We start from the raw sequence: 17,395 nt of genomic DNA on the forward strand, positions 1-17,395 counted from the left end.
CTCATATTTATATGTGGTACGACCGGTGCTTGCAAGCCTGTGGAATGTGATTACACGTGTGATCTTGTAGTGCAAACAGGTTACCCAGGCGTTTGCCTGAATTGTTAGTCAGAATTACCTAAAACGCCTGCATATGAACTTAGTTTGCCAGAAAAACGCTTGTTCCTAGAACTGAGTATTCTCCCGTGTCTTTTTTGCTCAACTTAGCTCCGTATTCTTCTCTTTAGCCAGAATGCTTTGAAGGTTCACAAATAAGGGCCAACGATAACGATTCATGCCAAAAGAACGAACAGCCTGAAGGGCGTTTTGTCGGTGTCCACCACCTATTGGGCCATTTGAGAGCTCCGGCTAAATAACGACATGGATAAACCTCGGATTCGTCAGGTCAACGACGCGTCAAGCCATGCCCCAATGTTTCCTCACGCGAACATGTTCGACCACCCGAGTGATCTCTTCGTAATTATCAAGTTATTCAGAGTCTGCACTGCTAAATAATAGTTCACCCAGCCACCTTTCGCACACTGACCCAGAAAACCCCTTCTCCCGCAGTGCTCACCTATTCTGGGCGCCCGTGCCTTCGGAAAACCCCGGCGATAATGCCGCCGATTCGACTCATTTGTCCCTCAGTAGACATGTGGAAGTCCAGTCGGCGCAGGTAGTTTCGCAATGAGCACGAGTTTATGGCTGGCTTAGTGTGGTCACGCTCAAGCTCACGTCCTGAAGGACCCCCCCGCTCTCCCGTTGCGGTCAGCTTCATTAACTGGGGTATGTATCGTACTTCTTTTTTTAACGCACCCTCGACGACTCAAGTCGGGCGCAGGAGCCGAGAGTTCGGCTAATGCAGGCGCTAGCCCTCGGCCGAGACGAGCTTGGCCATGGGAGACAGTAGGGAGGTGATTCTCGTCGTCGACATGTCCACCACGGCCGCGGACGACTTGCACGACTCGAAGTCGGTTCGGTGGTTGATGCAGGCGATTTCGATGAAGTCGCCCGCCGACCTCGTCAGCAGCTTCTTGATGTAGTCCTCCGCGTCCTCGCCGCACTGCTTGCGCATCGCGTCGCCCGAACACTTGAGGTACTCGGCGAAGTTGCTGCGCATTGAGAGGACGATGGCTGAGCATATTGCAAAATCGATTGTCGCTTATGCACAGACGTGCATTCCTTTATCGGCAACAAACTATCAATATCTCCTCAAAGCACAGTGTACATATTCTTGGGTAATCGCGCTGTGACATATTTGGACGGACTGGACAGACCACATCACGGAGCGCCAACTAACAACTGTTTATTTAAGAAAGTTTTGTCGTACCTGTATGCTCATAGGTAGCACCTCACATAAAATATACAAGATGAAGAACTACACACTGAACATTCGCGTTTTAAAATACAAGCTCTTTTCATGAAATGGATTTGCTTGATGAATAATTGATAGTGAACTGACGCATTCATCGGCACGTGTCTGTGTCATCATGTATGCTTCTGTAATTTTGTGTTCCATTCTGTTCGTTGCTTTTGACAAAACAGTAGTTTCCTCAAACTGCTGTGTACAGTTGCACCGCGACACGTGTGAGGCAAGTTGTACGGCGTGTCCAGTCCGTACAAGTACGCTGCAGCGCGATTGCCCAAGACCACGTAGAACCGCATGGCCCCTATTTATGCTCTTTTTCAGTATGCGTATATGAGCAGGTAATTTGTTTAATCCCGTCCCGTGTATCATTGGCATTAAAAAGCTCCGAATTGAGCCTTGGATTGATTGAATCATCTGCATACGCAATAGAACTTCATTTGGTTGCACGTTTGCACACGTGATAGCTTGCTGAAGCCGCTGCTGTGCTCGACGGGACGTTTGGCGTACGTACCTGGAGTGAACATTTAGCTAACATATATAAGGGCATGTGTATAACATATGTGCCACTAGCGCATAGAAGCGCATATAACTGGCAGTCACGACTTCTGTTTAAAGTAGTTAGTGTACCAGAATACAAAACTGGTTCTTAACGCAATACATTCTAACATTCTCTAGTAAAACAAACTTCGAGTTTGATGTAGTAAATAGTACAGAAAATTACTTCTGAATGTTCACGTATGTAGATACAAGCTCTCGTAGCAAAGTGGCGTGTAAATACATACTCCCCTTTTATTGCCCTGCCGCAAAGTAGCAAACCTTACGTGCTTTTCAAGTCTTCCTCTCCTTTCTTTTTTGTAGCAATTCTTAAGATAAACACACAGAGTAAATGCGCAGAAGACGCGGGCAGAGAAGAGGCTTGCAACACACGAGCGCTGATTTACAGCAATATCTTATTTGGAAACAAGCGAAAACATGTATGGCTAAAAACACGTGACACATCACGTGTGCGCCGTTCGCACAAAGTTCCTATCGCGACGCAAGAAACATAGCTCTTTCTTAGAAATGGCTTACAAGGACTTCAAAAATCTCACTGGTTAACGGATTTCCACGCCTGCTCGCAACTGAACGCTCATTCTAAACCGGATCACACGTGTTCATTACCGTAAAACATCTACACTGTGCACCTAAAAACCCCCCTCTCATTTCAGACACGTTGTAACGATGCTCCCGGGGCCTATAATTAAGGCAAATGAAATATTATTGCAAGTTAGCGCTAGTGCTTGTCAAGCCTCTTCTCCGTCTTCGTCATCTGCGCGTTTACATTGTGTCATGTCGCACCAACAAGCCAAGACTGCATATATATATATATATATATATATATATATATATATATATATATATATATATATATATATATATATATAAATACTTAACTTGAAGGCGTAAGTTGTATCCCGAAACGGCTTGTGTAAAGGCTCGGTGCTTACCAGCAAGAGCGGCCGACCCTTAGGTGTGGCTCAATGCTGGCGCTGTAGTCGAGGCTTAGGGTGAGCTTCTTCATGCACATGTGAAGTGTGTCACCAACCTTGTTCATGCAAGGCGCGTGCTTCAGGAACTCTGCGAAGAAAGGAGTACGTGGCACCAGTGTTACACATCATTTCTGTCACGAACTCTAGAAACAACGAAGTTTGATTCGAAAGTGGTATAACAATTCCACATAGCCTTTTTTTTTTCTGCCTTATCCATAATATACCGCTTTAGGCCACCATAATTGCGCAGAAAAGAAAGGCGTATCTGACAAAACTACTGTAAAGCGTTCTTCTCTGTACTCGTGCTGTTTAACGTTCTGAAACTAGTATCTGGCTATGAGAAACTCTGTATATCGTATACGATTGCGGATGAATTTTGCACGGCTGGAGCTTTTCTTTCTTTTTTTTTAAGTCCACAAGCAGCACTCCATTTTACACCCGTCTATGCTCCGTAGCATACGTCAGGTGCAATGCTATGAACGCCAGCGAGAATTTTAGGGGCAAAGCACTTCAGCGTCCCCGCGTGTCGGCGTACATCGTCCTCGTGACGCTCCATTTGCTTGAGCGCAAGAGAGGGCGCCACCGCCTCTGCGCTCGCAGTGTGGCGAGGGAGGGCGAACGGCGCACGTTGACTATGGAAACGCTCTTTAGCAAAGTTAGCAACGTGTAACACTACATCGCACAAGTCACAGTAAGCCTCCCAGCCTTCTCTCTACCATAGAAGCCACAATAGTTCGTTGTAGTTTGAGTAAACTTATGTTATTGTCTTAGTGCAATAACATTTTGAAGGAAACTAGCGCAAAAGTAATAGATTACATTTATGCAATTGCTCAGTTACGTTTATGGGGGTGTAATTGATCACTGTAATCAATTCCATTCTAAAGGAAGTAATTGTAAATGTAATCGGTTACTCATTTTCTGTAACGTGTACAACTCTGTTGCCTATCAGCCACGCAGTACCCCCACTAAACCGGGTCGAATAGAGGAAGAGTTTTTTAACACGAAAGTGTTTTATGCCGGGGTCCACCAAGTACACCCGTCACGGATATGACGTTGATAAAATGGACGGCAACGGGTGAGGAAGAACCAAGAAAAAGATACCCCGCTAGGAATCGAACCCAGAACGTTGCGGCCGCGACGCCAAGCGCCCGACTCCCTACCGACTAAACTAAGTCTGGAAGTGCTAGGCACGGCGCGAACTCGCTTATATCTTTCACACATTCTCTTTCGCGGCGGGCGGAGCGGGGCGGTGCCGCCGTCTGTGAGAGGTGAAAAGAAGTAATGCTTCACGATCGACACTCACTAGCGCTTACTCCGAGATTGCACGCGATATCGGAGGTGCATGGTCATAGCGTCTCGATACCAGAGAGGTAGACTGGCCGTGCTGGCGTCGCCGAGGCACCCTAGACGCAGTTACGTTCTTTGCCTTTGGCTTCGTGTTAGCGTGCGTCGGCTCATCGGAGTAGTGCAGCATCCACGGGCACCAACGGGATTTCTCCGCCGCCGACTGCTTCAAATGCGAGAGCACCGACAAACAAAACTGCTGCAATATGCGTTGCAGAAAGGACGCGATTTCAACGGGCGAATGTCGTGCCTTGGTGGAGCGAGAGCAGCGCCTGCGAGACAGAGGCCAGCGGGACGCACGCGTTTGCGGCTCAGGCTACGAACCTCTAGCTCCCGTGTCGCTGAAGCGCAGTGTGTTATGTATGCATGAACACAGGCGTCGGCTTCCCATTACTAGAAAGCGCACACCGTGCCGTTTCTCTCCTTAATTGACGACGCTTTGAAGAAGTGCATACCGGGCACCAGTGTTGATTATGAGCTTGTTGGTATCATCCTTACGCTGGATTCACGATTCGCTGTGTCCAAATATATGCTCACACAATCAGCTACCACAACGGTTTAATCATGATCATGGGCGTTAGTCGCCGCGATAGAGACATGCAGTCAACATGGGTGCATCCACGTCAAACGGTGCTATAGCTGCCAAACACGAATAGACATTGTACAAGCACTCATATATCATTACACAATAAGCACTACTTCTGTGAAGACACGTTTCACTTTCGTGTTATGCCGATTCCTATGACGGAGGGATCAGCCAGGTTTTTAGGGGCGAAGCTCCTTAAGGCGGCACCCGTTCGTCCCTCGTAGTCGTCGTGGTCGTAGTAGTGAGTAACAAGTCTTACGCTTTGACCTCCAAGGTGGTGCCGGTGGGAGATTTCTCCTGTGCGTTGTTCAACAATAAAAAATTCGCAGCGTGCGCGTTAACTAAAAGCCGAATTCTTCTGTCTCTCATTCCCCATTAGCAGCCATTGGCATGTTCCAGTAGGAAACGTTAGTAGAAGTAGAAGTGTAAGTGTTAGCTAAAAGCCGACTTCTTCTGTCTCTCATTGCCATTAGCAGCCATTGTTTACCTCCAAGGTAGTGCCTGGTGAGATTTCTCCTGTGCGTGATTAAACAATAAAAATTTTGTTCAAAACGCCGTTGATTGATGAAATAAACCAACGAAAGACGCCAGATGTTTTGTAAAAGCAGAACGAAAGAACGCCAGATGTTTTTCAAAGTGTAGTAGTAGTAGTTGTATTTAGCCACCTCGCCCGATCGTCAACGGGCGAGGTGGACCGGCAACGGCGCGAGGACCCTGCCGTACGAGAGTTAAATCACACTAAAAGACATACTTTGCGGGCGATACACTCTAGTGAGCTTTCAACTTTTCGTCTTAATGTACATGATAAAGAAATTATTTCTACGAAAAACGCAAGGCACACCTTGAGCAATATGTTTGGTTTTGGGACGCTAAATGGAACCATGAGGCGATGCGAAGCCGGAGCACTTGCACGATCGCGTTCCGTTGGCTTTCGTTGGGCATGCTACCGACCTCGCGTCGTGGAACGCGCGTCCTGTCTTCCCTCTAGCCTTGCCTTTTATTTCGCACAGGGCGAGCGGGGAATGCGGTCGCTCTTGGCGCTCTTTCGCTCGGGAGCGGACTTCTTCCTTGCATTTCACCGATCACAAGTGATAATGAAGGGACCACGTAAACCAGCAGTACAATAAAAGTTTGATGTTTAATATATACACGATGTTTCACGCTCTTTATATTATGTACTGGGCGCATTTCACGGAAGAGTTTCACGGTTTACAGATGATTCCCTCCGTAGCTTCGCCCCACTCATCATCATTCACCCCGTGGATATGCTGTGATTTTTTTTTCGAAAAAGATTAGATGAAGCCCTGGACTTAACTGCACTTGATATAGTTATTTTGCTCAAATATGTGCTCTCTACGAAGCTGTTAGCTTAAAGGTTATGATTCAATTTCAAATAATATTAACACTGGATCTCGAAGACTTGGTGGTCCTTAATGTTTCGTAAACAGAGGGGCAGATTTGGGGGCCACCCCAGCGCAAGTACGGCGGGTTTTCATGATAGCATGTGTTCGCACTCCCTTTACTTGTGGCTCCGTAAGCTCTCTTAGCGCTGTTAGTCTCTCAAACGCTGCGTTTGGTGTGGTGTGCTTAGTTGAAAAGCCACATTTCGGTTAGGGTTGTGCGAATAGTGAAATTTCACCTCGAATCGAATAGTGCCCAATAGAGGCCAAAAATATCGAATCGAAGATTATCGAAGCGTGCACCACCAGTTATGGAAAGATAAAAAAAAAATCAAGGAAGCTATGGCGTGGTGACAACTAGCGCGCTTGTTCGGAAGTCTTTTTTTTTTCTTTTTCCACCTTTTATGGGCGTGCAACCACGTTGATAGAAAAGGCGCCATCCTGGTCAGCAGCGCCGCTTTTAACCTCCTAATGGGTCAGAGAGGGTGGTACGGTAGATAGCTCTTTTTTTTTCCTATGGCCATGCAGTACGGCTCATCTGACAATGGTCACGTTATTGTGCTTCATCGCCATGGGTGCTCTGGGCCCGAAAATCTTCGGGCGCCCGTTCACAGCAGCGTTTTGATTGCGCGCCGAAACGATAGGAGTTTCTGATAGAATGGAGTTTCTGAACGAGTGGTCAATGCGGCAGTGGCGTCTGCGCAGCGTGAACAAATTTGCACATCTGAAACCAATCATCAAGGGTTTCACGAGCCAAAGTTTTACGGCCCTTGCGGCATATGCGACCGAACTATGCAAGAAGTCCGGAAGCGAAGTTGACAAGGGGGGCTTGCCACTTTTCTTGTGTCTTTCTTTTTTTTTACGTGCTGAAATAACATAATCTCCTCTAATGTAAACATGCGCTCATTTTCGAACCAGCAAATCGGTGAAAGTTTTAACGAAACGCCGATTGTAACGACGTTAGCGTTAGTTTTAGCCACCCCACCTTCACCAAGTTGCACCATTGGCCTTTGTCGCGTTTTAGATACTCGTCCTGTCGAAATATTCGAAAGTTCGAATACTAGCTATTCGAAAGTTGAATCGAATCATTCGATTAGGTAGTATTCGATTCGAATCCAAAACTCGAATATTTGCACACCCCTCATTTCAGTGCTATTATTCGAATTTTCGGTCAAGCTCACTGCTCTCCCATAGTACAGTACAGAGCGTGCTCTGAGTCCTACATGTTCCGTAACATATTATTGCAAAACAGCGCAAAAAAATTAGCAGTGGCTTAGCTCGGCTATGCCAGGATATACGTAGCGTGAGCTATGCTTCAGCTGATCATTCTTAGCTTTCCTGGTTGTGTAGGATTAGCCTGATTTATCATGCTTACTACTACTTTAATGACACACACACGGTATACGCATTATGTGACACATGTATATTTATTTTCTGCTCAACTTCAGGTTCCATCTCTATTGCCACAAAGATGGCTTGGTGGTCAGTGTGGTAACACGCTGCCTTCTCTATGGCCCCAGCGGCTGGCGCAGCGTCAGACACGGCTACTGCGCAACGGAGGCGCACAGCTGGGCACGCGCCGGCGCCAGTGCGTCTGCCGCGGCTATGACGTCACTCCTCTGGAATGCGCAAACCCGCGAGGCACGCGCGGCGGCTCTTGCGCGCCGTGTGACGTCACAATTCTCGCCCATGCGCAGCACGGCTCTTCAGAAAGCACGCGAAACTGCTCAACCTCGGCCAGTGTAGCTAACGCTACAAAAACGAATACGCAAGAAGAACGCAGTCGTGAAGCAAAAGTAACGTTCGCTTGGTCGCTGCATCTGAAGTGGGGAACAACCTTACGGAACTTACTGCAGATGATGCGTATCTCAGCTGCCGTAACAAGCAGGAAGTTCATAAAGCGCAGTAAAGGGTAGCACACATGTACACCAAGTTTGCGAATCCCCCCAATTATATTCTACTCGTGCCGAGGAAACCATACATGCTTACCTCATACGCTGACGCCATCGGCAGTTTTGTAAACGGAGCAGTGGGACTCTACGAACGGGAGTCGATGGGCGCCCGTGCTACGCACTTTAGCGCAGAATAGAGACACCAACACTAAACAAGAGCGGTATATATTTTCTGTAGATGCGCTCGCATCTAGAAACAGTTCAATCATTTTGCCATCTATAATGTGACTTTTTGTTTCATTCTTAGGCTGAGTAATAAACATGCTTTGCGCGTTATAAATAAGGAAACTCAGTTATTTATACGGTTGCCAGTAAGTTGTTCTGGATCGCTTATCGTCTCTTTGTTCTCGTCTCGTGGCCTCCGAGATTGGTTCCGGTAGCGCGCAGCCGGAGCCAATCGTGGAGGCCACGTTTACAAAGGCGAAGTACAAGCGCGAGGCGCGCGGACTGACTTACACGTTTTGCGCTTTGCTGACCGAACTTTTTGCATTGCATTGCTTCCACAGGATTGTAGGAACTTCCACAGGGATGTCGGAAACGGAGTATAGTGCAGTCACCGTGGCCAGTAATCGCACTCGCGAACTAGTGCTAGAATGTTAACCCGGCGGGCGAAAGCAATAACGTTTAAGGGATTCACAGTCAGTATCACGATAAGGCCACATTGCGCAGTTTGTCGATCAATTATTTACTCCTAGAAGCGGGAAAAGATAGGCGTTCATACATATTTATCTTACGTTTGTACGTACTACTTGAGTACCTAAACCTAGGAGTTAAAGGGACACTAAAGAGCAAAACGATTTTTCTCATATTAGTAAAGTACTCTTTGACGATCACCAAAGACAGCACGCTTGCTGCGAGAAGACGCTTAGTAAGCTAGAAAACGTGCAAGAACAAAATGTGGGTGGCGACGCCACCTTGAAGTTTCCGCACCATTCGCCGTGACGTCACATGTTTTGACGGCGCCAGCTAGGGATTACGTAGTTCCTAATCGGTAAAAATGAAGTACATGCTCCTCTGAGGGGGCCATACACTTAACATACCAAGTTTGGGGTAATTTTCTTGAGCCAATGGCGGCAAAATAAGATAAATACACTTAGAAATCCGTGATGTCACGCGGGGAAATTTCGGCGCGAAATTTAAAAATGAAACTTTGAACTTGACTTTCTCATCTATTAATAAACCTATGATGGCGAAATTAACGACATTAGAGTTCTCAGAGCACAATTTATCGATCTAAGCCGATTCATTGTTTCTCTTTAGTGTCCCTTTAATTTTGTGCTCTATCATTTCTCCACGATATAGTAGGCCAGTTACCCTTGTAAATAACGAGGACCCGTGGTCGTTGATCTGGAACACGTCTTTACTGTGCAAGGGCTAGCTCCTAATCCCACTTCCTCCTCCTTTCGACCCTGTCCCTACCCTCAAGAATATGCCCCACTATTCTATTTTCAACATCCTCCGAGGGGGAGAAGACAAAAAACGTCACATCAGTCATTTTGTGGCTTCCATTACACACAGGTTTTGCACCGGCCGGTTCACCACGTGGCCCGTAGCCAAACAAACGGAACAGGCTGTAACTATCTTGTCCGTGATGCAGTCACGTCACTCGGACAGCTGTTGTTGCACTGTCACCGCGTCTCAGACGCCAATCGGTGATGAAGCCTGCTCATCCGACGTGTAAATGAGGTGCGCGCTTCCATCTCCGTCGTTTCCATCTCGGTGTGGCATTGGTGGTGTACTCCGCACTCAGGTTCTCCTGCAGACGGTTTGCTGCAGCGCTTGGGAGTCTTCTCCATGTGCCTAGATACCTCCAGCGACGTTTCTTGCTGCGGCCCGAACCCTGCGAAGTCCCGAATTTCGAGAAGGTTGCCGATATCGACGCTTGTTCTGATCGGTTCACCACGTCAGTGACGAGTCCCGGTGCCTGACTCTCCCGCTTCTCTGTAGGAATATGTTTGTTGAGATGCTCGCACAGTATGTTCGCGTGCTGGTGGTATTTCTTCGGCTTCCCCCCGCAGGGGCGTCTGCGCAAGCAGGCGTTTGGTGTGTAGCGACACCACGGACCCGAGCTAACGGGGGGGTTTGGACCCCCTCCCACGCCTCGCCGTGCGTGGCTTTGCCGTGTCCGGGGAAAAGGGGATCCTGGGGGTTGAGCCGACGCCGGGTGTTTGGACCGTTAAGGCCCCCCCGGCAGAGGCAACACACCCCTTTGGCCCCGGCTTCACGCAGACGGCACCCCTGGGCTGACCCACCCAGGAGAAATCGGCAGTCGCCTCTTCCTGTCTCTCTCTCCCCTCATCTTCGTCTTTCTCTCTCACTTTAAATCTGTCCTGTCCTCTACTCTTTTCCATTTACTTCCAATTTCTAGGCGGCAAGGGTTAACCTTGTGTGGGTACCCAGTCTTGGTTGCTCCATATTCGGTTATAGCAGCGTTGTACGGCTTTTTTTTTTTTTTCGAAAGTCTGCCCTTAGGCATAATATTTATTCAGAAATACACATATAAATTTGCTTCGTGTATGAAGTCCAGTAACGAGCGGTGGTGAGGTCCACTAATCCAGCAGTCAAGGTCGGGTGGTCGGCCAGGCCTGAGGCCTGTTGCACGTAGGTGACGACGACGGCTTAATTGTAGACCGGCGATGGCAGGATTTGCCCAGCATCTCCTGCCACGTCCCCTTGTTGGGCTCGGTGGTGGGCGGCCCGCACCGCTGCCGAATTTAAGATAACTCTTATGTTAAATGCACACTCCTCCAAACCTGATCGTAACCTGAAAAGGTTACGCACCGAAGCAACCACCATTTTTTTCCCAAATGCCAATGAACATTTCCCCAAATACCATGTAATACACAGTGAACAGTCGGATGGAAAAGCCAGAACAATCTCGCCATTCTTGGTAGCAAGAAACCTAACAGAGCAACTGGGACCAGGCTACAAGGCCTCGAAAATGGCTAGTGGCGACCTATTACTAGAACTGAGAGACAAGAAGCAGTATGAAATGCTCCCAAACCTGACATCTTTTGGAAACATCCCTGTCAAAGTCACCCCACATAGATCTATGAATACCACTCGCGGCGTCGTCTCTGACGATGACCTGCTGAACCTAAGTGACGCTCAGCTTCTCGACGGATGGAAAGACCAAAACGTAGTAAACGTGCAACGAATAAAGATAACAAGGGACAACACAGAAAAACCGACAAAGCACATTATACTCACATTTGGATCAAGCGAACTGCCAGAGCACATAGAAACAGGCTACACTAAACTACGAGTTCGGCCGTACGTACCGAACCCGCGAAGGTGTTTTAAATGTCAAAAGTACGGCCATGGATCCCTTGTGTGTAAAGGGCAATCCACATGTGCGAAATGTGCCTCGAAAGACCACACTTCTGATAACTGTAATTCTCCATATCATTGTGCCAACTGCGGTGGTGACCACCCAGCGTACTCACGAGCTTGTACTGCGTGGAAAAAAGAAAAAGATATCATCTCATTGAAAGTAAGAGAGAATATTTCCTTCAGGGAAGCCAGGAGGAGAATGTTCACCATTTCATGGTACAACCTATGCCGATGTGGCGCGTCAGGGGGCAGCGTCGCACCGGCCTCCGCCACTTGCCGGGCCCGCGCAGAGCGAGCCGCAGGCTGTGGCGCCTGCCCCCAAGGCGGCAGTAGTTCAACCTACTCCGCCAACTAGCGTAGAGAGCCCTGCGACTCCAGGGTCGTCGGGTCTGAGGGCCTCAGCTCAACAGGCGAGGTCCGAAACTCGAACCAACAGCTCGCAAGTGCGGGCATCCAGTGCCTCCCAGGAGGCAATGAAAACCACATCGGTACCTCTGGTACCGAAAGACCGGCGCAGGTCTCTCGACCGCGCCAAGAAAACAAAAAAGCAAATAACGGGGCCTGTCGACGGTCCTGCTTCTTGAAGCAAATTATCTCACATCAACACCCTACACTTCCCTTGTGCTGAACGCAGAACACCTACATTTTCCTCAATATGTCCACACAAATAATGCAATGGAATGCCAGAGGCCTTTTTCATAACCTAGATTATGTCAAAGACTTACTAAATGATTATCAGCCAAGAGTGTTCTGTGTTCAAGAAACACACTTAAAGTCGAGCCACCAGAACTTCCTAAATCAATACGTGGTTTTTCGGAAAGATCGGAATAGTGGCAATTCCTCGTCAGGAGGCGTGGCAATCATTGTGCAAAAGTCAGTTGCATGCCAGCACATTGCGCTACAAAGCTCATTCGAGGTTGTGGCTGTTCGAGCTATTTTATTCGATCACCTGGTAACTGTTTGCTCTCTGTATATATCCCCCGACGAAAGGTTCGACAAAATAGAGTTTGAAAAGGTGGTTGATCAGCTACCGGAACCTTATGTGATAATAGGAGATTTTAATGCTCATAGTACGTTATGGGGTGATTCGAGATGCGATGCGAGAGGTTGCGCAATAGAAAATTTTCTGCTTTTATCTGGAGCCTGTCTGTTCAACAAGGCAGAACCAACGTACTACAGCACCACTAACAATACATATTCATGCATAGATTTAGCTATTGGATCACCGTCACTTTTACCTTACCTAGAATGGAAAGTTATTAATAACCCATATGGGAGTGACCATTTTCCTACTCTTCTAGAAACTAGACAATGGCATGAGAGACCAGCTTACCCCAAAAAATGGAACTTGCGCGGTGCAAACTGGGTGAAATTTAGAGAGCTATGTACACTGCGCCTCGAAGAGGTGGACCACCTAAGTGTAGAAGAGCTGGCTAGCTATATCACCGAATACATCCTCAACTCTGCTAACAGGTGCATACCTCAGTCTAGCGCAAATAAAAATAATGCAAAACCATGGTGGAATGAGGACTGTGAAAATGCAAAGAAATGCCAGAACAAAGCATGGAGCATCTTCTCTCGGTACCCAACAGTAGAAAACTTGATAAACTTCAAAAGCTGCAAAGCTAACGGCAGGCGCATCCGCCGTATAGCCAAAAGGGAAAGCTGGACACGCTATATCTCTTCAATAAACTCTTACACAGATGCCCGCAAGGTGTATAATAGGGTCCATAAACTCAAAGGACAACACCCAAATCCCTTCCCTATGGTCAATGACTCCGGTAACACAATAGAAGAACAAGCAAACACTCTTGGCGAACACTTTGAGAAAGTATCAAGCTCAGAAAATTATACCGAGAAGTTCATGCACCATAAACGCATAGCTGAAAGTGTACCTCTGCGTCCGAACAGGCCTCTATCAGATGGATATAACCAACCACTAACACTCCATGAACTCAAGCTCGCTCTAGATTCTTGTGGAAGTTCAGCGCCTGGTTCTGACACAATTACCTATGAAATGATCGAAAATCTCCCCAACGAAACCCTAAACTGCCTTTTAGGCCTTTACAACAAAATTTTCGATACTGGCAACATACCCTCTGCTTGGAAAGAGGCAATTGTCCTTCCAATCCTAAAGCACGGCAAAGATCCTTCCTCTGTGAATAGTTACAGGCCTATTGCACTGACAAGCTGCCTACTCAAAGTATTTGAAAAAATGATCAACCGCCGTTTAATCCATTATCTGGAATATAACGGTATATTGGATCCTTGCCGATCTGGCTTCCGAAGAGCTAGGTCCACAACTGATAATCTTGTCCTGCTTGAGTCATATGTACAGTACGGTCCACTGTTAAAGGGAACACTCCAATGAGCACCTTTCATTTTGCTGGCGCTCTAACAGCAAGCGGACAGGGAAACATTGCTCATGCGCTGAACTAGTCTGTCAAGAAGAGGCAGAACTGTCAACCACCAGTAGTCTTATGCAAATATAAGCCATCATGTTTTTGCAAGAGAGCGAAATTCAAACACGCCCTGCACACAAGTGTTCCCTTTAACAGTGGACCTGTCTGTACGTGATGCCTTTGTACACAACCAATACTGCCTTTCTGTTTTCTTTGATCTCGAGAAGGCATATGACACTGCCTGGCGATACGGAATCCTGCAAGGCTTATCGTCCTTCGGAATATGTGGTAGGTTGATTAACATCCTAAGAGACTACCTATCTGAAAGGAAGTTTCGTGTAAGAATAGGATGTGTATTATCGCGCACATTTCTTCAAGAAAATGGAGTACCGCAAGGAGGAGTACTGAGCTGCACACTTTTTATAGTCAAAATGAACTCTCTTCGTCATGTAATTCCGTCTGCGATATCATATTCAGTCTATGTGGACGACATTCAAATCAGTTTCAAATCCTGCAACTTGACCATATGCGAGCGCCAGATACAGCTAGGTGTTAACCGACTTTCGAAATGGGCTGATGAAAATGGGTTTAAGTTTAACACCGGTAAGACTACCGCTGTATTGTTCTCCAGGCGAAGAGGGATACATCCTGACCCTAGCATAATAATGAATGGACAAAGCCTAAACATTGCTAAAGAACAAAAATTCCTCGGTGTAATCTTCGATGCTAAGCTCACCTTCATTCAGCATATAAAACAACTGAAACTAAAATGCCTTAAGACTATGAACCTTTTAAAGATTTTATCCCATCAATCGTGGGGGACAGACAGATATTGTCTCATAGCTCCGTTTAGAAGCCTGGTTGTGTCACGCATAGATTATGGATGCATAGTATACCAGTCAGCATCAAAGACCGCACTCAAGCTATCGGACCCTGTATACCACTTAGGCATCCGCCTGGCCCTTGGTGCCTTCCGTACCAGCCCTGTACAAAGCCTTTATGCAGAGTCGGATCAGTGGCCTCTGGACTATCAGCGCACATATCTAGGTGTCACCTATGCAATCCGAATCATGTCCCTGAAGCAGCACCCATGCAAAGCGCTTATAAATGATGTGTCTACAAAACAGCTATATGTAAACCGGCCCTCAATCGCCCCGCCGTTTCCTTTCGCAATAAAACCTGTTACAGAAAAACTTGAAATTAATTTCGCGGATTTGCAGAAAATTGACCATGCTGAAGTCGTTGCCACTTGGAAGCAGCGTCCGGTCACTTGTGACTGGTCCTTTAAAGACTTAAAAAAGAAAACTTGTCCAAATGCGCTAATAGAGCAACATTTTTTGGCCCTTGAGCACAAATATCGTTCAACCGCCTTCTTCTCTGATGGATCAAAGTCTTCAACATCTGTATCCTGTGCAGCCTATGGCCAAAACTTCTCCAGCACCAAGACCCTACATACACATACCAGCATTTTTACGGCTGAAGCGTTTGGAATACTGCTAATTATTGAGCACATTATACAACACAAGATACAAAGGTCTATAGTGTACACAGATTCCTTAAGCGTAGTTACAGCCTTGTCCTGTGGCAAGTACAGCAAAAACACTGTTTTCAACAAGCTTCTTAATACTATCAATGCAGCCTATAACTTAACCTTTCTATAGTTCTATGCTGGGTGCCAGGTCACTCTGGGATCGCAGGCAATGAAATAGTGGACAAGAATGCCCGAGAAGCAGCTAGTCGGCACACTATAGATGTAAATTCTGTTCCTGGTGTGGACCTAAAACCTGTTGTACGGAGAGCGCTACGTAGACACTGGCAAGCTGAATGGGACAAACAAGTCGACAACAAGCTCCATCTAGTAAAACCGCAAATAACAAAACCTATCCCACAAAAACAGAACAGATTCACCGAAGTCACCCTAGCACGGCTCAGGATAGGCCGCACCTATGCCACACATAAACACCTCCTGTCAGGCAGTGATCCACCGACTTGCATACACTGTGCAGAGAATCTAACCATTCTGCATGTCCTAATTGAATGTCCCGCGCTTCACCAAGAGCGACTGACCCATTTTAGGGAACTTTACCGCTATCATATTCCACCTCATCCCGCGCTATTTTTATCACTCGACCCAATGTTTAACCATAAGCGACTTCTTAAATACCTAGAGAAAATCAAGTTTTTAGAAACGGTATCATTCCATCCTAGTCACCAGGCTGGGCCTCACATGTGAGGTACAGCCTGTTGCCGTGCGTGTCGAAATACGTCCGAGCCCTCGCAGTTCTTGCGCAGGCAAGAATTCGGCAGTGAGGTACTTGGACCTTGCTGACTCATTTACCGTGAGAACCTGCAGCCAACGATATCAAGGCCTGGTAATGGAATAGATATTCATTTTAGGACACCGTAGTTATATATGTTTTTATAGATATGCCCTTGTACAGCAATTATAATAACCAGTGATTTTAAATAACTGAACTGAAACTATGGCACTTGTACTGGCGCTCTTTGGCCTTAGATGCCCTTGCGCCAATAAAACATAATAATAATTTCTTCGGCTTCGTTTTCGGGACCCTCCACTTCTCTTCCCGAGGCAGAAGCAGCGCTTTCTCATCATTGTGTACGCGCTCCTTCCTTCGCCTAGTCATAACCTCGTCCAGTTCCACGAAGCTGAACGGAACAAAATCCTGACATCCAGGCTGTGCATCCAAGGACAAAGATTCCAAGAAAAACACGGCACGACTGCTAGCTCCATCGAAGGAGTCATTGTTGCAGGTGGGTAAGCTGTCGGCAACTTCTTCCTTTCCATGCTTCATCAGTTGCTCACTGGACACAAACTGTTCATCAACTTCAACCTCATTATTCATGCCACAGCTTCCACCGTTTTCACCACTGCCGCCGGTACTTTCGAGAATGGCTATCGCTTGATCCTCTTTCGGTTCTTTATCCCTATTCGGAATACTACCACAGTTCTCCAATGGCTGTCCATCTCTTGTCAAGTTAACAGCGTGCAACGTTTGCTCAGGAGGACCTTCCACGCACATCATCGTCGCTTGATCACTGCCAAAAAAGACCTCCTCTCTCGGTGGCTCCATATTTCTGCAGGTCATCACCGCCGATTCGATGTTATTCTCTTTTTCATCCCTTTGTGGACTCGCAGACAATCCGCTTTTGTGGTTGGAATCTGAGCCTTCGAAACTTGTCATGTCTCTTTGCTTGCCTTCGGAAATGCTGTCACAGTCGTCGGCGATTTTACACAAACCAGCTCGGTTGTAGTTTCCGCTGTCACGTCTGGCGTAAGCAACAGGAGGATAGCACGTGTCACGCAGGAGAACAGACTGTTCGCGTTCAGACAGGAAATACTGCCCATCAGCGATGGCATACAAGACCTTCTCATGGTATTCTGCAGACTCGTCGAGTTCCTTGTCAAGTTCCTCGTCTTCAATAACGTCGGGGATATTCCTGTCCAACTGGCGGAGCTCAGCTTCCTTGCTCTTCAAAACG

The 17,395-nt window shown here is 47.1% G+C and overlaps 1 protein-coding gene across 1 annotated transcript in view; it reads right to left on the reverse strand.

The window, feature by feature from the left end:
* Positions 1-806: 806 nt before the first annotated feature.
* LOC119375284 (uncharacterized) overlaps positions 807-17,395 on the reverse strand; it is a 91,086-nt gene continuing 74,497 nt past the window's right edge. The window contains exons 4-5 of the mRNA XM_049410771.1: positions 2,836-2,965; positions 807-1,091 (exon numbers count right to left, since the gene is read on the reverse strand). Coding sequence (XP_049266728.1) covers positions 848-1,091; positions 2,836-2,965 — 374 coding nt within the window. The 3' untranslated portion in view covers positions 807-847. The remainder of the gene's footprint in view (positions 1,092-2,835; positions 2,966-17,395) is intronic.

The sequence above is a fragment of the Rhipicephalus sanguineus genome, chromosome 11 (genome assembly GCF_013339695.2).
Source record: "Rhipicephalus sanguineus isolate Rsan-2018 chromosome 11, BIME_Rsan_1.4, whole genome shotgun sequence".
In the NCBI taxonomy this organism is placed as follows: domain Eukaryota; kingdom Metazoa; phylum Arthropoda; class Arachnida; order Ixodida; family Ixodidae; genus Rhipicephalus; species Rhipicephalus sanguineus.